Source organism: Schistocerca serialis, chromosome 2 (assembly GCF_023864345.2).
Source record: "Schistocerca serialis cubense isolate TAMUIC-IGC-003099 chromosome 2, iqSchSeri2.2, whole genome shotgun sequence".
In the NCBI taxonomy this organism is placed as follows: Eukaryota; Metazoa; Arthropoda; class Insecta; order Orthoptera; family Acrididae; genus Schistocerca; species Schistocerca serialis.
This window is the reverse complement of record NC_064639.1, coordinates 323,400,118-323,426,667: the sequence shown is the minus strand read 5'-3', so window position 1 is coordinate 323,426,667 and position 26,550 is coordinate 323,400,118. Positions and strand designations below refer to the sequence as shown.

Genomic DNA, 26,550 nt, shown 5'->3' with positions numbered 1-26,550 from the left:
TCTCTGAACAAGATGCTGAAAGTTTATTTGGGAAACCCGGGTATCATATTTTCATTTTCCATTTTGTATCAATCTGATCAAGCAGTAAATGAACTGATGATTTCAAATCACAGGAATTTTATACGGAAACAGAATTCGATAACAATTGCTGAAATTCAAATGAAAGATGTCTGTATTTTTCTTCTTCCCCTTCTGTTTGCTACAATTCATTAAAGTAGTATTTTCTTTGTCTCTGGCTTCCAATTTCTTCTGGTGCTTTGATAAGTTTGGTTTCCCATAAATTTTCAATCTTGCTTTTGAATCACAGATGATATTTATTAATTATAATATCAGAAATTCCATGATGGAATTTATTTAGCATATTTAGTGATTTAGAGGAGCAATGTCTGTTGTTAATTACTAGCTGTATTATCTGTGTTATTCTTCTTTATGAACTGGCATGTCACTTGTCACCAGCTGTGACTTCTCAGTGTTACTGAATCATTTTTTTTATACAGCACAGCAGCAACCAAACTGGTTTCATCCTTTTCAGTGATCTAACATCTCTGCTACTTTGAATGAGTGCCTGCCTGATTTTCACTTATTTTCCTTCACATATATTGTTATCAGTTACAGAAAAAGGAGTTTTGTGGTCTATAGAGATTGTATTTGACAAAACTCACTGTAAATTTCTCTGAATAAAAACATCCTTTTCCTGACTTAAAAATTCAATCTGATGGTTTTTGTTAGTTATTTGTAGCAATTTGTCAGTAAATTTCTTTAACTACACAACATAGCTTACAAATTTTTCAGTCTCCTTGAAGACACTCCAGTTTTTCAATGTGTGTGTGGAAATAATGCCATCCAGTTCAGTAGTTTGTAAACTGTATCATAGTTACTGAGATTTTACATCATATTTTTATAGCTAACATCTTATACTATTATAAATTTTGTGACTGTATAGCAATAAAAGCAGAAAGCTACTAGAGCCAAAAGTCAATACAATATTTTATAATTTTTATAAGATTTTTCAATTTAATTATCCCATATTTTTTGTGGGAGTTATTAATCACAATTATTCTCACTGTTCCATTGTATAGATATAGGAGCTCAATTCACAACTAACAAAAAACATCAACACAGAAGTCTTACAGACAAGATTAACTCACGAGATGCTGGATTGGAGCAAAAGTAGCGCACCATTGTGCCCTGGAACTGAGGTATCCTCCATGCACAAAAGACCAACACATTAGCAAAGCAGATGGGAACAAACAGCTTTTCCCCCTGCGAGAGTCTATTCCACCAATCATTTAGCTCCTGTCGCCATCGGAACTATAAATCAAATAAGTACATTAAGAAATTTCATATTTTACACCAAGAATTTCAAACTGTAGTAAAAATGTTTCTTAAGTATTACAAGAAATGATATTAACTCTTGTGCTTGTTTGCATTTTATATTTGTGTTCCAGTTTCCTCATATGGTTTAACCTTACAAAATTATTCATACAGAAGGCTGAACTTCCACTGTACATGCAACATTGTGCAGGTGCATAAACATTGCTTGCCAATTGTTGCTGTAAGATTTCCGCATCTATCACTCGTTTCAGTGATGTATTAGCATGAAGTTGCTAGTACAGAAGACAAGTGGCATCTCTGAAAGGGTTCACACAATAACCACATTTTAGTTCACTTACCAACCAGGGAAAATCTCTCCTTTCCGTAAATTGTAAATCGCTACATTACTGAAAGTGGACACAATAAGTTTTGGTGTGATATTTCTAGACACAGCGAATAACTTTGACAGAAGATACCCCCGCAAAGCGTTATATGAGCAGTTATGATCATGGAAGACAAGTGATTCCAAAAACTGTTGTTAAAAAAATATAGTTTGTGCATATGCATCAAGAATGTCTCCAAAGATGTGCAACAGGTACTGAAGACCACTGAATAGTGAAACAGATAAAGGATATAGCTTTACTATTCCTAGACAAATTCTTTCTTATCTTCGAGGCATTTCAGATATATATGTTCCCTCACAGAAAGATTTCATGGTGAACTGTGCAGTACTTGGCAGCTCAGTACTGTGTGGCAATTTCAGTGATTTACACCCATGATCATCAAAATTGCCAGCATGAAATTCCCAGATGAATCTTAGTAAACTGGTATACAAGCCAATGGGCCAAGAACCAGGAAAGTGTGAGTACATCAAAAACATACTGGAACATGGCAATATGGAGTTACTATTTTCATACTCATCAAAGCTCATCTCCACATATCTCATGTTGGAGCACTGAAAAATGAGGTCACTGAACAAATGGAATGACCCATATAACTGAGTAATGTTAACCACACAGACCATGAGTGGAACATTGTAGAGACATCTGTTGCACACACTGTTTCCATCTTTAATCCCATGGGATCTTCAGGTCATACTCAGGAAGAATGAGGGAGAATAATTATAAAACTTATAATCCATTTACTAGAGAATGTGCCAAATGGGCACACGCAGTGAGTGAATTGCTGCCCATGTGGATAATCTCCTTACTGGAATGTGTATGATAATGCCTGTTCTCGTCACTGGAAGATAATGTTCCAAGTGCAGCAATACTATTTTATTCAAAATACATCTCAGTGGTTCAAATACTATACTACAATAGTAAAAATGAAGTTTTCAGCCTCTTGACTGGACAGTGTCTGAACTCTTAAAATTACAACAGTTCTCTGAACAACTGGACATCTTCCAACCTAGGGTAACAGTTGCCAATCTATAAGGTTGCTTAGATCATGGGCCAAGATTTTCCTCTCTTCTACACAAGCAGAGAATTTGCCTTAACAAAGCACAGCGATACAAAGCAGAATGAGCACCTAAGGCGGGTAGTATCGAAGGCAAATGGTCGTCTTAAGTTTATTGGAAGCAGTGTAGCTAAGAGTAGCTCACCTATAAAGGAGACTGTGTATACAACATTAATGTGACCATTTCTTGAGTACAGCTGCCAAACTGTTGGGGATTCCCACCAGGTCTTGTTAAAGGAAGACACAGAAGCAATTCATGAGTACAACTAGATTTGTTACTGCTAGATTCAGTCGACACACATATATTACAGAACTGCTTTGTGAACTCAAATGGAAATTGCTAGTGTGAAGACAATGTTCTTTTCTTGAAACAACACTGAGAAGATTTAGAGAATCGGCATTTGAAGCTGAATTCTTACTCATTCTTACAACCAATGTTCCTTAATCATTCTACTACGACCAATGTACATTTTGTCTAAGGACTGAAAAAAACAAGATAAGAAAAATTAGGGCTTGTACAGAGACATTTGGACAGTCACCTTTTCCTCAAACCATTTTTGAGTGGAATAGGAATGATTACTAGAGGTAAAATGTCTCCTCTATCATACACTGTATGGTGTCTTGTGGAGCATGTATGTAAATGTAGATGAACAAGGACTTTTCTTCTAAATGATAAGTTTTTGTCATGTTATATGTTGGACAGCCCAGATCCAACAGTTGCTGAGTCTGAAAGTATTCTGATTCCATCCACGCCTTCAACAAGTAGCAGTTCTAGAATTGTTTCACTGTAGGAAATTAGATCTTCCCTTACCAAGGAAGGAATCTTCAAGAACAAGAAAGAAAGCTAATTCCACTATTATAACTGCCACACCAAAAGGGGAGGCCACAGAGCTGCAAAGATCAAATTTACAGGTTAGGAAAAAAAAGCAATCACCATCATCATCATCATCATCATTTAAGACTGATTATGCCTTTCAGTGTTCAGTCTGGAGCATAGTCCCCCTTATAAAATTCCTCCACGATCCCCTATTCAGTGCTAACATTGGTGCCTCTTCTGATGTTAAGCCTATTACTTCAAAATCATTCTTAACCGAGTCCAGGTACCTTCTCCTTGGTCTACCCCGACTCCTCCTATCCTCTACTGCTGAGCCCACGAGTCTCTTGGGTAACCTTGCTTCTCCCATGCGTGTAACATGACCCCACCATCTAAGCCTGATCGCCCTGACTGCTACACCTACAGAGTTCATTCCCAGTTTTTCTTTGATTTCCTCATTGTGGACACCCTCCTGCCATTGTTCCCATCTACTAGTACCTGCAATCATCCTAGCTACATTCATATCCATAACCTCAACCTTGTTGATAAGGTAACCTGAATCCACCCAGCTTTCGCTCCCATACAAAAAAGTTGGTCGAAAGATTGAACGGTGCACAGATAACTTAGTCTTGGTACTGACTTCCTTCTTGCAGAAGAGAGTAGATCGTAGCTGAGCACTCACTGCATTAGCTTTGCTACGCCTCGCTTCCAGTTCTTTCACTATGTTGCCATCCTGTGAGAATATGCATCCTAAGTACTTGAAACCATCCACCTGCTCTACCTTTGTTCCTCCTATTTGGCACTCAATTAGTTTATATTTCTTTCCCCACTGACATTACTTTCGTTTTGGAGATGATAATCTTCATACCATAGTCCTTACATTTCTGATCTAGCTCCGAAATATTACTTTGCAAACTTTCAATCGAATCTGCCATCATAATTAAGTCATCCGCATACGTGAGACTGCTTATTTTGTGTTCACATATCTTAATCTCACCCAGCGAGTCTATTGTTTTCAACATATGATCCATAAATAATATGAACAACAGTGGAGACAGGTTGCAGCCTTGTCTTACCCCTGAAACTACTCTGAACCATGAACTCAATTTACCGTCAACTCTACATCTACATGACTACTCTGCAATACACATTTAAGTGCTTGGCAGAGGGTTCATCGAACAACAATCATACTATCTCTCTACCATTCAACTCCCAAACAGCGCGCGGGAAAAACGAACACCTAAACCTTTCTGTTCGAGCTCTGATTTCTCTTATTTTATTTTGATGATCATTCCTACCTCTGTAGGTTGGGTTCAACAAAATATTTTCGCATTCGGAAGAGAAAGTTGGTGACTGAAATTTCGTAAATAGATCTCGCCGCGACGAAAAACGTCTTTGCTTTAATGACTTCCATCCCAACTTGCGTATCATATCTGCCACACTCTCTCCCCTATTACGTGATAATACAAAATGAGCTGCCCTTTTTTGTATCCTTTTGATGTCCTCCGTCAATCCCACCTGGTAAGGATCCCACACCGCGCAGCAATATTCTAACAGAGGACGAACGAGTGTAGTGTAAGCTGTCTCTTAGTGGACTTGTTGCATCTTCTATGTGTCCTGCCAATGAAACGCAACCTTTGGCTCGCCTTCCCCACAATATTATCTATGTGGTCTTTCCAACTGAAGTTGTTCATAATTTTAGCACCCAGGTACTCAGTTGAATTGACAGCCTTGAGAATTTTACTATTTATCGAGTAATCGAATTCCAACGGATTTCTTTTGGAACTCATGTGGATCACCTCTCACTTTTCGTTATTTAGTGTCAACTGCCACCTGCCACACCATACAGTAATCTTTTCTAAATCACTTTGCAATTGATACTGGTCTTCAGATGACCTTACTAGACGGTAAATTACAGCATCATCTGCGAACAACCTAAGAGAACTGCTCAGATTGTCACCCAGGTCATTTATATAGATCAGGAACAGCAGAGGTCGCAGGACGCTTCCCTGGGGAACACCTGATATCACTTCAGTTTTACTCGATGATTTGCCGTCTATTACTACGAACTGCGACCTTCTTGACAGGAAATCACGAATCCAGTTGCTCTACCTGCTGCCTGACTATCTATGTAAAGACCTGTAATTGCTTGCAAAAGTTTGCCTCCTATTCCATAATCTCATAGAACAGACAATAACTTCCTCCTAGGAACCCTGTCATATGCCTTTTCTAGGTCTATAAAGCATAGATACAATTCCCTGTTCCACTCGTAACACTTCTCCATTATTTCCCATAAGCTAAAGATCTGGTCCTGACAACCTCTAAGAGGCCTAAACCCACACTGATTTTCATCCAATTTGTCCTCAACTAATACTCGCACTTTCCTTTCAACAATACCTGAGAAGATTTTACCCACAACGCTGATTAGAGAGATACCTCTGTAGTTGTTACAATCTTTTCTGTTTCCATGTTTAAAGATTTGTGTGATTACTGCTTTCGTCCAGTCTGATGGAACCTGTCCCGACTCCCACGCCATTTCAATTATCCTGTGTAGCCATTTAAGACCGGACATTCCACTGTATTTGATGAGTTCCGACTTAATTTCATCCACCCCAGCTGCTTTATTGCACTGCAATCTATTGACCATTTTCTCCACTTCCTCAAATGTGATCCTATTTCCATCATCATTCCTGTCCCATTGTACATCGAAATCTGAAACATTACTGATTGTATTTTCACCTACATTGAGCAACTCTTCAAAATATTCCCTCTATCTGCCCAAGGCATCAACAGGATTCACCAGCAGTTTTCCTGACCTGTCCAAAATTCTTGTCATTTCCTTCTTACCTCCCTTTCGAAGACTGCTAATTACACTCCAGTATGGTTTTCCAGCAGCTTGGCCTAAATTCTCCAACCTGTTTCCAAAGTCTTCCCAAGATTTCTTCTTGGATGCTGCAATTATCTGTTTGGCTTTGTTTCTTTCTTCAACATAACTTTCTCTGTATACCTGAGTTCTAGTATGTAGCCATTTTTGATACACCTTCTTTTTCCTTTTACAGGCTGCCTTGACTGTGTCATTCCACCAAGCTGTTTGCTTCATCCTACCTTTACACACTACTGTTCCAAGATATTCTTTAGCCACTTCTAGTACTGTGTCCCTGTACCTTGTCCATTCCTCTTCCAATGACTGTAATTGACTACATTCAACTAACTGGTACCTTTCTGAGATCACTGTTATGTACTTGTGCCCGATTTCCTTATCCTGAAGTTTCTCCACTCTTATCCTCCTACATATGGACCTGACCTCCTGCACTTTCGGCCTCACAATATCAATTTCACTGCAGATTAAATAGTGATCAGTGTCATCAAAGAATCCCCTGAATACGCTTGACCCTCACAGCCTTCCTGAATTCCTGATCTGTTATTATATAGTCAATGACAGATCTGGTTCCCCCGCCTTCCCAAGTATACCAGTGAATGTTCTTATGTTTAAGAAAGGAGTGTGTGATTACTAAGCCCATACTGGCACAGAAATCCAAGATTTGTTTCCCGTTCCTGTTGGCCTCCATATCCTCTCCAAATTTACCCATAACATTTTCATACCTTCTGTTCGATTTCCAATCCTGGCATTAAAATCAGCCATGAGCAGAACACTGTCCTTGTCCTTTACTCTAACAACTACATCACTGAGTGCGTCATAAAAACTACCCATCTTATCTTGATCTGTCCCTTCACAATGCGAATATGCTGACACAATCCTAATTTTCTTGCTAGACACTGTCAAATCTACCCACATCAGTCGTTCGTTTACATACCTTATTGCAACTACGCTGGGTTCCATTTCTTTCCTGATGTAAAGCCCTACACCCCATTGTGCTTTGACTCCCGACAAGTAGACCTTGTATTCTCCCACTTCCTTTTCTTTCTCACCCCTTACCTGAAAGTAACAGCTAAAACGTCCAACCCCATCTTACTTGCAGCCTCTTCCAGCTCTACCTTCTTCCCAGAGTAGCCCCCATTGATATTAACAGCTCCCCATCTCGTTACCATTCATTTGCCGTGTCATATCTTAGGAGTCCCTGGTTTGTCAACTAGAGGTGGGTCTCCATCACCTCCAAAGGTCAGAGGCATTTTGCTCCGATTGTTGCCAGCATCATATTTAAAGTACCAGGGAAGCAGGTTGCTAGCCTTACTTGCCCCGGGTCCCATTGAAATTTACCCCTAACGGTTGTGGGACTAACCGGTGGATTTGGTAGTCTTTGCTGTCTGAGCACAAAGGTGACCACGACTCAGAATATGTCCGAGATGCCCAGCCTTATTCCAAAGTAACTGGTATCACGACTGTCAGGACCACTTACTTGGCCACTCATACATTGCCCGTGGTTCATGAACTAGGACATGACAACAGGAACCCACACCATGAACCACCAAAAAAGCTGAGTCAAGGAAAATTATTGTGGACAGTGAAGAAGACATTAAGTGAATCTTTGTAGTGATTCTTAGATGAGGATAATGACATTGACTCTTCTTGTTGAAGTAGCAAAAAAAAACTTTTAAAGAAAGATTTGTCACTTTAGCTTAAGGCACAAGGACTTTGAAAGAAGTTCCTTCTTTAGGGAAAGTTAAACATAGAATAAAAGCATATGTCACATAAGAAATCGTGGATGTGGCCAGAAATGGAAGGCATCCTGATATACCTGTGGGAAACACTTTGGGAAGCACTAGCCATCCAAAAGAAATTTCTGAAAAAGGGTTTTATGATGTATCAGAACTAAATCTACTTTAAAAGGACTATGTGCATAAATACTCATTTAAAGTGTCTTTCCCAAATACAATACTAAGTTGTTCCAAGGCACAATAATATATTTTACTTTGGGGTGGATGACACAAATGTGAATTTAATTGTTTTCCTTTGAAATCTTCTTAATTAAGAATGCTCTCAAAGTGTAAATCAGTCTACAGGAATAAAGATTCCCCACAGCTATGCATCTAGACACCTTGAACTGGCAAAGGGAATGACTTACAGGTGAAAAAAGTAGACCAAACTTACTGCTTTCACATCCTAAATAATCATACATACATCTTTTCTGTCCCAACGCGTAATTACAGGGCCACGAAAGCAGCCATGTCATATACTGGCTACACTGTAATTACTACACAGCATTTTATATGGCCTAGACCATCAACGAGCTGTCCACCAAAATGGCCATTGCCAAACTGTGGCCAAGAACAAAGTTAACCACATGACCAGCATGACACGCTGCTGAGCACAGCGTGCTCAGGTTCAATGGCTGCTTCACAACCTATGCCATTTGGATCCTTCCTTCCAACAACAGCTTTTCTGAACTACGTATTGCAATGCATTCTTCACTCCTGCAATTCTCCCACCCTCAATCTCTGCTAGCCCATTGTCCAAACATACTCTGCCCAATAGGTTCCCTGTATCCCTGCCATCCTCCCAATCCACAGAGCCATGTCATCACCTCTGCGCACCACAGCTAACTGGCTCCGGCACCCGTGGACCACAGGCTTTTCCCATGTACCTACTATCCATCCCCCCAATGTTCCTAGCCTTTCACACATGCTGGCTCTCCAACCCCTTCTCCTGCTTCCTACCTCTTTCTCCCTCTACCCACTATACCTGACACAAAGCCAAACCCAGTCTACCTGTTAAACTTTAATCACATTACTATCTGTCCACCTGGCACAATGCAGGTGCACAGAGGCGTGTGTGTGTGTGTGTGTGTGTGTGTGTGTGTGTGTGTGTGTGTGTGTGTATATATCGGTGAGTCGTCTCCTTTTCTCCTGAATTATTTATCATTCATGCAATAAATGCAAAACTTGCAACATATTTTTTTGATTTGTATGCCTGAAACTTTTTGGTTTCACTGCCTTCCGCAAGATAAACAAGTGCTCTTCTGCTGTTGCATCACACGTAGAAATGATCTCAACTACATCTACATTATTGCTCACTTTGGCTATGAACTATTGGTTTATTACTCTGTTGTGTACACAAAACACTGATTTTGTGAATGAACTATTGTTTAAATGTTCTGTTTATTTACATATTTATATGTAAAACTTCAGGTGATATGCAAACTAAATTCAATTCATTTCTAACATTTCTTCATGGCACAGCAATTTCACAAACATTAACATACTAATTATGAGAAAGAAGAAGAAAGAAATATACTATTTCTTCTGTTACAGGCATAGATAACCTCAATGGGCAGAGGGATGACACAATTCTTAACAAAGTTGACAAGAAGCACAAATGAAAATTACTGTCCAAATGTACATGTATAATAGACAAAAATCTGATAAAAGTCTGACACAAATCACTGCCAATATTTCAAATTCAAAAACAATTCATGCAGGAGTGATTAAGGAACAACACCATGAAATAACATATTGGTTGCATTTCTTTTCAACAGATATATTTGGTACTTAATGTTGTCTGCAGATTTAAAAGTGTGACTTATCCTGTAGGTTACTTGGTGCTTCAGCATTTAAGTGAGAAAGGGAGAATCATATTCAAATCAGTTAAACTGAATAAGACAAAATTAATTTCAGATCATAACAGATATAGCCATTACAACTTCACATAGTACTTAAATTTACCTTTTTTCTGCTTTCAAACACTCTTTCTTGAACCCATCCAAAAGGATGTTTCAACATTTCTGCAGCATGAGCACGCATGTTTTCATATTGCCAGATTGCTGCACCAGCAAAACTTGCAGAACTAAACTGGATCACAAACAGGGATTAAAATGAGCATTTCTTTTTTAATAAATAAATAAGTAACAGACAAAAGAGTCAATAAGCAAAAATAGTAAGTCAAAATGAGATACACGCTATGTGTGTATGGTTACTGGAGAGAAGAAACTGGAGAAGTTGCCGAAAAAAGACTAATGTGACAAATTACACTAAGTGAAGTGTGATGTCCTATTATTACCCTTTAACATTTTTTCTAACTCAGATGGAGGGAGTCACACAGAGATTCATATGCTGTAAGATCAAATGACCATACTATTGGATTGCTGTCATTCTACATCTACTTATAGTTCAAATGCCATTTATATAGTATCTGCAGCACTTACAGGTTAAAGGCATACCAAGCTCCACATAAGAAAAGTGTCAAGAAAGACAAACAATTATCACCCAATTTTCTACTGACATTTTTTTTCCAAAATATTCGAAAAAGTAATTAACTTAAGAGAAATATCATCACTTAAGTAGAAACAATTTATTCAGCACAGATTTTGTATTCCACGAGCATTATTCAACTGAGAATGCTATTTATACATTCACTCATCAAATTGTGCAGACCTTAAACAATAAAATATCACCAGTTGATATTTTCTTTTGATCTTTGAAGGCATTTGACTGAGAAGATCACATTATTCTCTTACCAAAAAAAATAAAGTTTTATGGAACTGATGGCTTTACACACAGCTAGTCTGAATAATACTTCACATATAGAATGCAAAAAGTTGTGGTGAATGATTCAACACTGTTCTACAGGTTATGGGAGTGCAGCCAGGTGACGACATTGACAACTGCCGATATTTCAACAGGTGCACACCTTGCCATTTTCAAGGCAAAACTGCAGCAGCATGTAAACTGCTGTAAAGGGAATTTAAAACCTTGGTTTGAAGAGCAATTCTGGAAAGAACTCTCTCTCTCTCAATCTCTTTCTGTAAACACTAGCATAACCACACAAATAAAGATGACCAAAGTTCGTGAAAGTGAAAATTAATAACGAACAAATTAGGTAGTATGAACTTGGTCCCTCTGGTTTACGACAAGTGCAAGAGCAAGATTACACGCAGAATTTAAGCAAAAACCTCCAGCTCTTTTTATAAGGTTACCTGCTAATTTAATTTCAAGTGCTTCCTTTATAACGCTATCCCAACAGACGGAAGCGCATGCCAGAATCTGACCAATATATGACATGCCAAAACGGAAAGGATTATGATAGACATCTGCCTTACACAACCCAAAATCATCCTTAACGGAAGCTAAAAGGACTCTAATCTTAGATGCTGGTCGAAAAACACATTTCACATCATATTTCCACAAAATAAAATGAAACTTATTGGAAATGCTCCATGTGCAAGACAAAAAGGCCATAGGTTAAGGTGCTAATTTACTGCATTCACCCAGTGCAATGGTGCCAGTTCAATATGTACATCATTCACCCAGTGCAAAGTTGGTCAATATCACAATGCACATCTGATCTATGTTTCAATATAACCATTCTGATGAAAGATAACCTCAAGATGGGCTAACTCAGCTGACAATCTCTGAGGATCTGAGATGACAATTGTCTTGTGAACTGAGGTAAAAAGTACCCCTTCGAGCTCAGCCAGATGGTTACAACTAACAGCCTTTAGATAAAAGTCAGTTTGAGTACGCTCCCTATAAAAGGCATGTCCTAAGGTACGATGCACCTCCCTCCTGGCTAACACACCAAGGAAGAGAAGACAGCTATCCTTTTACAACTCCATCATGGAACACATATTTTGGTAGATTGAATTCAGATGTCCAAAAAAAGTTGTTCAAACGCTGTCATGAGGCCACACAACACCAGTATTGACTACAAAGCAGATTTCATTGCCAACAACTCCAAGGCACATTCTTAAAAGTCTTCCAATTTGCTATAACAGGTGACAACAGGCTTTCCATCCCAACTCCACCTGTCTCTTTAGAGTACTGGTCGATGAATGAAAAGTAAATACATGTCGAAATAGGTTCGTTAACTCAACACCAAGCTAAAAAAAAAAAAAAAAAAAAAAAAAAAATTGCTACTCACAATCACCCTAAAAGGAATCACTGAGCATCTCAAACAATTTGGATCAGTTACTTTTGCTCTTCATATAATTGCTAGTCTTGAAACAGGCGAATTAACCTCCTGGCATATTTAGCATATTTCCACTCGATAATGTCTTATGGAATCATTTTCTGGGGCAACTTATCACTTAGAAAGAAAGAACTGATTGCACAAAAGTGAGCAGGAAGGATAATACGGGTGTTCATTCATGGATGTCATGCAGGTCCTCTTCAAGGAGCTACATGTTTTAACCGCACTGTCAAAATATAAAGGGTGTTCATTTTAGCTGAAGACATTGAAATATCTCAAAAACTGCACACAACATCAAAAAAAGTTATTATTCCACTTTGTTTGTCTTGGAGGGGGAGATTCAACAATACCACACTCGACCCGCCACCCCACCCCGTGTGTCGGTGGTGAAGGCAGCTGTGATATATTCAATGGGAACCCCCATTTTGTTGAAGATTACAATTCTTTGGCAAAATCTACATATATTCTGTCTGAAACATTTTCTTTGTTTTGCCACAGATGGCACTGTAATCAAAGAAATAGAAATGGGTACACAATCATAATTTACAACATGCTACTCAATGGCCCTTGAACATCCAATGGCAAGTGGACCCCACCTCCATGCAATGAGGGTAAGACAAATCAGTATTTCATAACCTCTACCTGAAAACACATTCACAATGTTATATTCCTCCACCATATTGAGCAGGGGACTACTTGATGCATCACTGTGGCCATGTAGTGAACTATGATGTATTGTACACTATGACTGGAGCTCAGGTATCGTGCAGATGTAGAACAGATAGCAGTTCTAAACATTACAATACTTGCACAGCGTTTATTGCCCGCACACCTACCTAATATTTGGAGAAAAGATGTACAAGTGGACGATGAATGTTGCAACCACAGAAGAAAAAACTGAAATGATCCTGATATACAGAGAATGTTGGAGAAATGTTGAGGCTGCTGTTGCGTTGTATGCCGAATGTTTTCCAGGGAAAGCTTGTGCTTGTTCTTCCTTTTACTAGTTTGTGAACACCTTTATGTCTGATGGCAGCATACATACCAACAAAAGGAAACTAAGCAAATGTGTTACATGGGAAGCTAATGAAATAGCTGTACTAGTGGTGGTGCTCTACAACCCATGGATAAGCATCCACCAATTATATAACAATTCTAGTACGCCTGTAGGTAGTATTTTCACAATACTGCATCATCATAAGTATCATCCATAGCATGAGTCACTGCAACTTAATGGCACCAGTTTCCATAACTGAGTAGTGTTTAGCGAACAGGCACTTCCACAAATACAAACAACCCCCACGTTCTTTGCCGAGGTACTGTTTTCCAGTGAAACTACATTCACAAACCATTGTATCATTAACTGGCATAACATGCATTACTGGAGTGTAGACAATCTCCACTGATTGCAGCATGCTGACCATCAACTTCCTAGGTCAGTTAACGTATGGTGTGGCATCATGGGGAACAAACTCAATAGTCCGTATTTTATCAACAAAAAATGGTTCAAATGGCTCTGAGCACTATGGGACTCAACTGCTGAGGTCATTAGTCCCCTAGAACTTAGAACTAGTTAAACCTAACTAACCTAAGGACATCACAAACATCCATGCCCGAGGCAGGATTCGAACCTGCGACCGTAGGGGTCTTGCGGTTCCAGACTGCAGCGCCTTTAACCGCACGGCCACTTCGGCCGGCTTTTATCAACAGCATGTTGAACTGATGCAAATATTGAATGTTTCTGGAACAGGAACTACCAATATTACTGCAGGATGTTCAACAACATATGTGGTTTCAGCATGACGGTTGCTCAGTGCATTACACAATTGAGGCATAGGAGGCATTAGACTGTGTTTACACTTGTCGGCGGATCAGCAGAGGTGGCCCTATTAATTGGACCACTAGGTCACCAGATTAGACATCACTGGATTTCTTCCTGTGGGGATATTTAAAAGATAAGGTGCACCTCCAAGCACCAACAGAACGCCTGTGCTGACATTCCCACACATATGCTTCTAGCCTCTGTACAGTCATAAGTGTATCACTAAGTGTCTTGAAGTTGGCAGTGCTACATTTGACCACTTACTCTAACTGGAAAAGTAGAGTAGCATTCACCTGGAACCACGGGCATATTGGGACATCGAATAGTCCCTTGTTTGATATGTTGGAGGAATACAACGTTGAGAATGGGGTTTCCATTTAGAAGTTATCAAATATGGGCCTGTCCTCCCGTTACAGCTTGGAGGGGGGTCCCACATGCCATTGGATATTCAAGGGCCATGTCATAAATTAGGATTGTGTACCCATTTATATTCCTCCGATTACTGTGCCATCTGTGGCGAAACAAAGAAAATGCTTCAGACAAAACGTACATAGATTTTACTGTAGAATCATAATCTGCAATAAAAAAAGGGGTTTCCCACTGAAGATTTTAAAGCTGCCCCTCGCCACCCACATGGGGTGAGGTGGCTGGTCGAGCGTGATATCGTTGTATGTCACCTTCCACGACAAACAAATTAGAATTATAGAAGACATATTAAGTTCCAGACAGGCACAATTAAATGACACTTACGTAAAGCTTTCAACCACAGCCTTCATCAGTAAAAGAGAGACAACACACCTTTCATACACACAAATATGCACACGGCTGCCAACTCCAGCGCCGTATGCTGAATTCTGTAGCTGGCGGTCATGTGTGCATGAGATGTGCTTGCTTGTGTGTATGAGTTGAGTGTGTGTCTCTTTTACTGATGAATGCTGTGGCCGAAAACTTATGTAAATGTCTTTTAATTATACTTAACATGTCTTCTTTACGGTAAGTAGCAATCTGCCGTTTGTTGATATTCCTACTTGGAGTTTCCATTGTTTGAATTGGATTATAACTTTTTTGAGCTGATGTGTAGTTTTCGAGATATGTCAATGTCTTAAGTTGAAATGAACACCCTGTATATGTTCATTAATGAAATCCATGATAAACAATTCATCACCATTTGAAAAGAACAGTAGTTGCATACCTCCAACATTTAGAGAGAAATATGACCTTTATTACCCATCAGTAAAGCTGTTAGTGGCTCTGAAAAAGTTCAATGCTCAGAAAGAAAAATATTTTGATCATTTGCCCAATAACTTAAAATGTCTGACATGCAGCAAACAAATTTTATAAATAACCTAAAACCATTTCTCCTAGAAAACTCTTTGTGTCCGATGGATGAATTTCTATTTAAAAACTAGTCTGTAAAAAAAAAGTTATCGTGGTCTTGTGAGTGGTCATTTTTATTCCTCATTAAACCTGTCCTGATCTAACATGGGCAATATCCATTAACTTTGATCAAAGATTGCAGAGGTGTAGATTTCACAACTGCATCAACATGTCATTTAGCCAGACACATGCACACGTTTCTACCAAAACACTACACTTGCACAAACAACACACGCTTAGAAAACACCAATGACCTACTGACAAAATCAAATATATCAAAATGACCAACACAGCTCTCTCTCTCTCTCTCTCTCTCTCTCTCTCTCTCTCTCTCTCTCTCTTTTTCACATCAATGTACATCCACACACCAACTGAAGAAACAATCAAAATAATTGAAAAACAACTACAAAATACAAACATTATCCCACAACAAGAGCCACAAGAAGTCTCAAACACTTTGAAAGTAACCAAAGGACAAAATTATTTCAGATTAAAAGATGAATTCTACATCTAACATGAAGGATTCCACATGGGATCACCCATAACAGCATATGGAAAAAATAAACAGTTAAATCTCTCTGTACATGCTCTGATTTCTCTTATTTTATTATGATGACCATTTCTCCCTGTGTAGGTTGGCAAAGATAAAATATTTCCACACTGAGAGGAGAAAGTTGGTGACTGAAGTTTCATGAAAAGATCTTGCCGTAACTGAAAACACCTTTGTTTTAATGACTACCACCCAAACTCGCTTAACATATACATGACACTCCCCCCCCCCCCCCTCCCCTCCCTTCCATCAGTCCTTTCTGGTAAGAATCCAATACAGCACAGCAGATGTCAAACAAGCATAGTGTAGGCAGTCTCTTTAGTAGAACTGTTGCATCTTCTAGGTGTTCTGCTAATAAAATGTTGTCTTTGGTTTCCTTCCTCACAACATTTATCTTTGTAACTGTCCCAATTTAAGTTGTTTATAACTGTAATGCCTAGGCATTTTGACAACCCTTAAATCTGTGAGACTTATCATGTAACCAAAATTTAATGGCTTCTTTTTTTGTGCTCATGTGGATGACCACACACTTTTCCTTATTCAGAGATAATTGCCACTTTTCACACCACACATAAATCACGTCCAATTCAATTTGCAATTGGTTTTGAATTTATGACTTGACTGAATAGTAAATGACAGATTCATCAGCAAACAATCTAAGGGGTGTCCTCAGATTATTTCCTAAATTGTTTACGTAGATTATGAACAGCAGAGAGATTATACACACTGGCTCTCTCTTCACATTTCACAGCCTTGGATGAAAAAGGATGGATCATGGTGACAACCTAGGCAAGTCAAGGGTAAACAATTAGATACTACGGATAGGATGAGAACTGCCACATGGAACAGAAGAGGGATTATAAACAAAGAAATGGAGCTAGGCCATAAATTGATATATAAACAAATTGATACAGCTATTGCAACAGAATCAAAAAAGAAATTAAAAGGCACAACAGATCTTGAATACTATAAAATGATATACAGTGGAGTACTTCAAAACACAAGAGCAATATGTTGGGTGGTAATCCTAACAAATAACAAATGGAGGCACCAAAAGAAGGGAAGAAAACAGAAATAAAATTAAAAAAAAAATAGAAACAAAATTGTTCTATGACAAACTGCAAATGGTCCTAAATAGATCAGGTTCTCATGTGTGGAGAGGAGGCAACATACACATCTCAGGAGCTCTGGGCACATTCACAGGACAACACAACAATGAAAGTGGCAAAGGACTTAGACACTTTGCAACCTTCAACCAGCTTAACATCATTAATACATTTTTTAAGAAAAAAGAGATACATATGTTTACATGGAGTGCTAGGGCTATAGATCTTTAACACACTACATGTTAGCAAATGACCAGCTAAGTAATCAAGTTTGGACGTACACACACACACACACACACACACACACACACACACACACACACACACACACACACACACACACCAAGGATGCAATATCTGTTCTGATCACTATTTAGTCATCACAACAGCTAAATTAGATCACGAAGACGAACAAAGCTTGGGGTTATCTTTTAAGGTGTACCTTCTGGAACAAGAAAGTATTACAAAATTTTATCAAAAGTCAGCTACAGAATTATCTGCTATACACCCCACGATATATAAAAAGAATGGCTAAGTATTACAGAATGCATAGAAAGAGTGGCATATGAGACTGTGGGGAAAAACGAAGAAGTTAAAGAAAAAGAAAGGATCAAGAGCTTAGAACGAGAATATCACGAAGGCCATTGAAGAAAAGATAGGGCCCACAAAAAACTCCTGCAGAATAAAACAATACAAACTGAAAAGGAGTATAAACAAAAAGGGAACCATGGGGGGCGGGGGGGCCGGGGGGGGGCTAGCACATCAAGTGTCATGGGATCATTTTAAAACTAAAGCAGAACAAGATACACACGGAAGGCAAATATTTGCTATAAAGTAATGAAATATTTAGACAGAAAGATACTTCACATCAAAATATAATTAGCAAAGACCAGTGGAAAAAATATTATTAAAAAAATAGAAGATCCAGAACTGAAGGAGGGGGCAGAGGCATCACATCACATAATAGTATGGTGGATTCAATCACAACAGGACAACTGCAAGTAGTTTAAGAAGTATGAAAAACAGGAAACCATATGGGCGAGATTGTATTAAAGTGTAACTTTTAAAATATGTTGGTACCTTTTGTGATTTTAGATTATTACATTTATTTAATGAATGTTGGCACTGGTGTAAAATCCCAAGCTCTTGGAAAATATCTAAAGTGATATCTATTTTTTTAAAAAAAGTTCAAAGAAACACATGTGAAAATTATAGAGAAATTAGCCTCTGAAACTCAGCATATAAAATATTTTCAAAAATAATCAATAACCATTTAAGAATCATAACAGAGACACTCCTATTCTAAGAGCAATGTAGATTCCAGAAAGGCCATTCATGCAGTGAGAACATATTTTTACCACAAAAAGAATTTTAGAGAAATAATGAAAATACAATTTAGATGCACTTATCTTTTGTATGATGATCACCAATTTAGTATTGGAGGGCAGCGTGGAAGGTAAAAATCGCACAAGGAGACCAGGAGATGAATACACTAAACAGATTCAGAAGGATGTAGGTTGCAGTAGGTACTGGGAGATGAAGAAGATTGCACAGGATAGAGTAGCATGGAGAGCTGCATCAAACCAGTCTCTGGACTGAAGACCACAACAACAACATAGCTTTTACTTTGTTCAAAAAATCTTTTGACAGTGTGAACAGAAAGAAACTATGGGGCATAATGTTTAAAGCTGGATATCTTATTGAAGCTATGAAAAGCTTATACATTGACACAAAAGTTGGTAATAATAAAACTGAAGAAATCACTATCAACAAGTACAGATAGGAATACTTCACAAAAGCGGTAATATGAAATAAGAAATTGTACGGAAACAAATACAAAATCAGCAATTTTTATGAGGTATTACAAAATTTGTAATTTTGCCATATAAAAGCGTTGAACATCTGGGAACGGAAGTGTTCTAATACACATATTCATAACTGATAATAATTATTGAATGTTAAAACCACAATTTGGCTTCTAATACTCTCAAGTCTGAGTAACCTTAAAGTAGCAGTTAATTCCCCGTGTAATGAACTTTCATTTGACAATGAAAATTACACAGAATTTGGTCAGAAACACCAAATGAGACAAAAACTAATATCACATTTGACAAAAACACAGAATTTGACCAGAGAACACTGAATTTGGCTAAATTAAAAACACCAAACATGACAAAATAAACAACAGTAAATTTGACAAAATAACAGCAAATTTGGCAAAAAGTCTATACCAAATTTAGCAAAACTAACATCAAATTTGGAAAAAAAGACTGAACTTTGCAAAAAATGACAAATTTCAACAACAAATTTTGAAGAAAAAAAAGGAAATAGCAAAAAAGATACCAAATGTGGCAAAAAATAATTTTCAATTTGGCAAAAATAACAACACAGTTGGCAAAAAATAAAACCAAATTTGGCAAAGAAAATTAACATCCATTCTAGGATAAAAATATCGATTTTGGTGAAAAAGTAGCTCAAAATTAGGCCAAAGACTAACAAAACATTTGGCAAAAAAAACACAAAATATGGAAAAAAATAACACTGAATCTGGTAAAGAAAAATCACCAAATTGGTAAAAACAACACTGACTTTGGCAGAAAATGACGCCAAAAGAGAGCAATAGAAAGGGCAGCAATGATGCTTACGCTGATCTCTATTCCAATTTTCTGTACAGGTTCCGGAATTCTTGGAATCCAGGTGATGCTAAACTTTTTTTGATGTGTGTATAAATGAATTGATTAAAACCTACAGATAGGAAGTAAATCAAGGTATACAGATTAATAGAAATAAATATGTTAATATCTTCAAACAAAGATGATTTGACTTACCAAATGAAAGTGCTGGCAGGTAGACAGACACACAAACAACCACAAACATACACACAAAATTCAAGCTTTCGCAACAAACTGTTGCCTCATCAGGAAAGAGGGAAGGAGAGGGAAAGACGAAAGGAAGTGGGTTTTAAGGGAGAGGGTAAGGAGTCATTCCAATCCCGGGAGCGGAAAGACTTACCTTAGGGGGAAAAAAGGACGGGTATACACTCGCGCACACACACACACACATATCCATCCACACATATACAGACACAAGCAGACATATTTAAAGACCAATTGTTGCGAAAGCTTGAATTTTGTGTGTATGTTTGTGGTTGTTTGTGTGTCTGTCGACCTGCCAGCACTTTCATTTGGTAAGTCAAATCATCTTTGTTTTTAGATATATATTTCCTACGTGGAATGTTTCCCTCTATTATAACCATATGTTAATATCTTCATGTACGCAGATGATGTTTCCATTTGGAAGAAAGTGAAGATGAGCTACAAAAAGCGGTCTATAAATGACATCAATTAGGGAAGTTCATGGCTCACATGGGAAATAGTCCGTATGTCCGAAAATAGTGAAGGATAATACACTTCATGAGTAGGTCTCTAACTTTAATATTTTATGAGGAAACATAAGCCATGAGATGCAACACAGGCTATGACATAGATAAGGACATAGAAAATAAGATTGGCAAATATCAGTCAACATGTGAATAGCTAAATAAAATAATTTTTTCTAAAAAAAGGGAAAAGAAAGCAAACTACAAGCACCAGAAATATGATTTCTTAGGAAAGTGAAAAAAACTGAACAAAATCACCTAAGAAGAATGGGTGCAGAGAGAATACCACAGCTTGCCATATTGTACCAGCCAAAAGAAGAAACATAGGATGACCCAGAATGAGGTAGCAGGGAAAAGTGAAGATGGAAAAGGCACAAGCACCTAGGCCTTGGAGGGCAGAATAAAAGGAAGACATACTATAACACTTGCTTTGCAGACACTGAGTATGACTTCTGTTTTATTCAATGACTTTCTGTTGATTATTACATACTATGACCTTCCTGACATCACAAATCAAGTCGTACAACCAAAGCAAAGCTCTATAGGTACACAATTTTAATAGAAATTTCTAGTGACGAATGATGTCAAAAGCCTTCTGGAAATATGGACTCAATATGAGATCCCCTGTCAACAGCATTCATAACATCATGCAAATAAAGAGCTAGTTGTGTATCACAATAATGATACTTTCAGAATATGCGCTGACTATGTGTCAACACACAGTTACCTTCGAGATAGTTCATGATGTTTGAACACAGTATATGCTCCACAATTCCACTGCAAACTGACATCAGTGGATTACTTCTATTTTCTTTCATGAGTATTTGTGTGACCTGTGCCACTGTCCGGTCTTTTGTTATGGATCTTTCATCGAACGAGCAGTTGTATATGATTGATACGTATGGGGCTACTGCATCACAGTACTCTGAAAAGAATCTAACTGGTATGCTTTCTGGACTGGAAGTCGTGTTTTATTAAATGCTTTAAAGGGACCGAACTACATGGTCATCGGCCCCTTGTTCCATCGAACTAAGTCCATGGGATAAAACGGAAAACATACAGGACACACGACATGAGTTCGAGATGGGGAAAAAAAAAAGCTGAACACACTACAGACAACAGATGACAAGGAAAGCACTGACATACAAGAAACAGGCAGAAGAGCTTAAAACAGTAGAGCAGATGTCCTGGGCTGGCTGATCACAGTGATAAAAAAGGATGAGCCAGTCACTCTGCAACACATTACCCTGAAAGTACTAGGGTAGAAAGTACAGGCAGACAAAGGACAGGAACTAAAACTTAAATTGAAGAATAAAAACCAGTGTCACGCAGAAAATTTAAGACCAAGTTAGCTGTGGAGGCACCGTCTCCTCAAATCGAAGGAAGGGAGTCAGGGAGATTAAAATTCACTCTCAGAGTGGCTAGATGTGGACAGTCCACTGTCAAATGTGAACCACAGCGACAAAATGGTGGGGCCTCACGCCGGAGAAGACAGCCATGCATCAGCCAAGTGCGGCCCATGCGAAGGCAGCAGAGGACCACAGAGTCCCTGTGAGAAGCCCGCAGAGAAGACTTCCACTCATTTGTGCTCTCCTTGATGGTGCAGAGTTTATTGGGCATAACCAAGCCGCACCATTCAGGATCCCAAATCCGAAGAATTTTGTGGTGTAAAACCGATCGGAGATCAGGTTCGGGTATTCCAATTTCCAGAAGCAGCTTACGAGTGGCCTGTTTGGTCAGTCCGTCAACGAGCTCATTTCCCGGGATTCCGACGTGTCCCGGGGTCCATACAAAGACTACTGAGCGACCAGATCATTCGAGGGCATAAACTGACTCCTGGATAAAAGTTACCAGAGGATGGGGTGGGTAGCACTGATCAAGGGCCTGTAAACCACTCAGTGAATCACTTCATAGCATGTAGGACACACCGGGGCAGGAACGAATATGCTCAATGGCACGAGAGATGGCCACCAGCTCGGCAGTGAAGACACTGCAGCCATCCGGCAAGGAGCGCTGTTCGATATGGGCCGAGTGAGCATAGGCAAAGCCTACACGACCAATCAACCAGCGAGCCTTCAGTATAGATGACTTCAGAACCCTGGGATTCGTCAAGGATCGAGAAGAAGTGACTGCGGAGTGCCTTAGGAGGAACAGAGTCCTTATTTATATTTATTTATTTATTTAACCTGATCAGATTAGGGCCATCAGGCCCTCTCTTACATCGGACCAGTGTTCCACACATGCAGCATTTCACACATCAGAGTTACATCATGAACATAGTTTAAATGAGAAAATTAGCTTACTCTAGTGACAATATGAATAAAGAGTAGTGACTAAGACCTAATAAAGTAAATGTGGAAGTATTTTTACAACAGTTGCTATACATACAGATTATGATAAAAGCAATAACAACAACAGTAAAACAAAAAATCAAATAATAATGATAAACATGACTAAGACCTAATAAAGTAAATGCTGGCAGTATTTTTACATCAGGTGCTATACATACAGATTATGGTGAAAGCAATAATAATAACAGTAAAAAAAAATCAAATAATAATGACAAACATGAGAAAGATTGGCAATAGTAATGAAGGTTTGTGCAGATGTACATTAATATCTTGGTGTGTAAAGTAGATGTTTACTAGTATAGCGAGTTTTGGGTAAGGGAGGTTTAAGGAGGAGGAAAGAGGAAACTAATGAGGTGAAGTGCACTCATGTACAGAGGAAGGCATTACTGTTGCTTAAGTAGATACGTCATTAACTGTTTTTTGAAGCCGGTCATGTTTTTAAGTTCTCTAACATAACGAGGGAGGTTATTCCAGAGTCGGGTTCCCGCTACTGTAAAGGACTTGGAGAAGGTGACTGAGCGATGCAGTGGAACGGAGAGGATTTTATTATGATGGGAACATGTGTTTCTGTCATGTTGTTCCGACATGAGTGTTAGGGACGAGGAGAGATATGAGGGACAGTGTACATTTATAAGGCAGTAGATGAGACAGAGTGTATGGAAATCTCTGCGTTTGTCTGCACGCAGCCAGGACAATTTTGCATATGCTGGTGAAATGTGATCAAAAAGTCGAACGTCACAGATATATCGGACGCAGGCATTCGTGACCAGTTCTAGACGTCAGGAATTTTCCTGAGAGAGGCCTTGTAGGATAATATCGCTGTAATCAATGATTGGGAGTATAAGCGTTTGTATTAATTTCTTTTTCAGATCGAAAGGGAAGAGTTTTTTATATTTTTGTAGGACATGAAGGGATGCTGATGCTTTTTTGCACACTGCAGTTACGTGCTCTGTCCAATTTAGATTTTCATCTATTATTACTCCCAAACTCTTTGCTGAGGGAGAGAATTTAATATTTTTTCCATTTAGGATAAGAGGTGGTACAGATTCCCAATGTTTTGGGCTAATGAGCTTAGAGTGACCAACAAGTACTGCTTGGGTTTTAGATGGGTTTAGTTTTAGACCTATGTCCTGTGCCCATTTTGACAGTGCATCGAGGTCAGTATTGAAATTTTCAATAGCTTTCTGGAGTTTGCTTGGTTTCGCACTTAGATACAACTGAAGGTCATCAGCATACATATGGTATTTGCAATAGGTCAGGACCGATGACACATCATTGACATAAAGAGAGAAGAGTATAGGACCTAATACTGAGCCTTGGGGAACGCCTGACACTACCTGCCGCCATTGTGATTTTATATTCCCAGACAGGACGCGTTGCTGACGAGACGTCATGTATGAGCGAAACCATTGCACTGCGCTTGGTGAGAAATTTAGACCGCTAAGTTTGGCTAATAAGATGTCGAAGTCGACAGTATCAAATGCTTTGCTGAAATCTAAGAAGCAAATGATAGTCGCTTCTCGTCTGTCCATGGCAAGTTTCAGGTCATCTGTCACCTTTATCAGAGCGGATGTTGTGCTTCGATGTTTACGGAAACCTGATTGGTATTCGTCTAGTAGGTTGTTAGTAGTTAGGTAGTTGGTGAGCTGGTCATGAACTATATATTCTAAGGCTTTTGATAGTGCAGGAAGAAGGCAGATGGGGCGGTAGTCAGAGGGTGCTGTGGCGATGTCCTTTTTAGGCAGTGGCTTAATTTGTCCCAGTTTCCAAGCCTCAGGGAAAACACTTGTGATTAATGAATCGTTGAAAATGTCTGTTATAGAGGGAAGTAGTTGGTCAATAATAAGTTTTACCATCTGGATAGTGATACCATCATGTCCAGTAGATGCTGATCTAATCCGCATTATGGCTTTCTTGACAGTACTGCAAGTGACGTGCTGTAGATAGAATTTTTCTTTGCTACAGTCGTTCATCTCCATGAAGTAATCAATGATTCTCTGTTTTTTTTGCGGATCAATTTTGGTTGCAGGTAATGTGAAGAATCGGTTTAGTTCTTCAGCTGGGACCATAGGATTTTCTGCAACTTTTATTTTGCCTAAACCGAGACTACGGAGATTTTTCCACAGGATAGCTGGTCTACATCTATTGTCAGCTAATGTAGGGCATGTCTGAGCTTAGCGTTTCTCACCACTTGACTGACTTTGTTTCGTTTCTGCTTGTATACAGCGTGATTTTCAGGTATAGGGTGTATCTTGTATGCTCGATGTGCAGAATCTTTGAGATTCATGAGCTGTTTTAGTTCATCAGTCAGCCAAGGTGCAGGTTGCCTTTTAACTTTTCTGGTCTTTATTGGAGCATATTTGTCATATAGTTGAGTAATTTTGTTAGTGAAATCATGGAGTTTGTCGTTCATGTCCATGAGGGGAGTAGAGGCAGACATGCCAGGCGCAGATATTTGAGAGGTGCGGATTATTCTGTTTGGAGATTTCGTTGCGAATATATCTATGAAAGTGCGACTGGTAGTCGTGTGATGAGTAGGTGCCAGCTGAAGTAGCGTCACATTTGAGGAAGAAAGCATCCTCTTAAATAGCGACCAAAAACAGTGGAACGTTCAATACAGAGCCCTGCGGGACCCCATTCTCTTGGATATCAGAGGAGCTAAAGGAGCCTCTTACTTGAACATGGAAGGTACGTAGGCAGAGTTCTGTATAAAAATAGGGAGTGAGCCACAGAGGCACCACTCATGTAGTGGCGCCAGGTCGTGTCGTAGGCCTTCCGTAAATCAAAAAAGACGGTGACCAGATGCCTGGAAAATGTCGTTCGGACGGCAGGCTCAAGGCACACCAAATTACCTGTCGTTGAGTGGCCTCGGCGGAAACCATCCTGGGATGGAGCCAGAAGGCACCGAGACTCCAGGAGCCAACACAACCTCCGGCTCACCATTTGTTCAAGAGAACATTGGTGAGGCTAATGGGGCAGTAGCTGTCCACCTCCATTACCATGAGAGAAGGTATCGTTTATGTCCAAACTAAAATTAAGAGTACATCCAAGAAACACACATGGACCATCAACGAGAGCACTGGCGGCGACACTCTTCACTGGGATGCGATTCTTCTTGTCGCCTGTTGTTGTTGTTGTTAGTTCGATGTTTTCTATATTTTTGTAAACTGTTGTGCGACGACGAGGTCGATATCTCCTGTAAGGCATGTTGGCGGCGTTCAATGCAGTTGCCTGTGCAGCAGCAAGACACAGACTGAGCGTAGCGCGAGAGCGCGCTCGCTTATATAGCGTGCGAAAACATTGACCTTACATATGGGACTTAAGAGTTTTCGCAGTGGCCAGCAGAACGTTATCCCGGACGCGCACACTAGGTTGTTTTAGAGTGTGCGCGTCTCCGCTGGCGCGCCGCCAAGGCCATGCGATAAGAGTGTTTACATAACACAACTGTTGCATCCTTGAGCCTCCGGTTCTAGATGTACCCTTGTCCGGTTAGTGGCTGACACTACAGATCTTTAT

The 26,550-nt window shown here is 39.2% G+C and overlaps 1 protein-coding gene across 1 annotated transcript in view; it reads right to left on the bottom strand.

Moving 5' to 3' along the window:
* LOC126457131 (presenilins-associated rhomboid-like protein, mitochondrial) overlaps window positions 1-26,550 on the bottom strand; it is a 116,019-nt gene that overhangs the window by 77,194 nt on the left and 12,275 nt on the right. The window contains exons 3-4 of the mRNA XM_050093195.1: window positions 10,208-10,333; window positions 1,149-1,311 (exon numbers count right to left, since the gene is read on the bottom strand). Coding sequence (XP_049949152.1) covers window positions 1,149-1,311; window positions 10,208-10,333 — 289 coding nt within the window. The remainder of the gene's footprint in view (window positions 1-1,148; window positions 1,312-10,207; window positions 10,334-26,550) is intronic.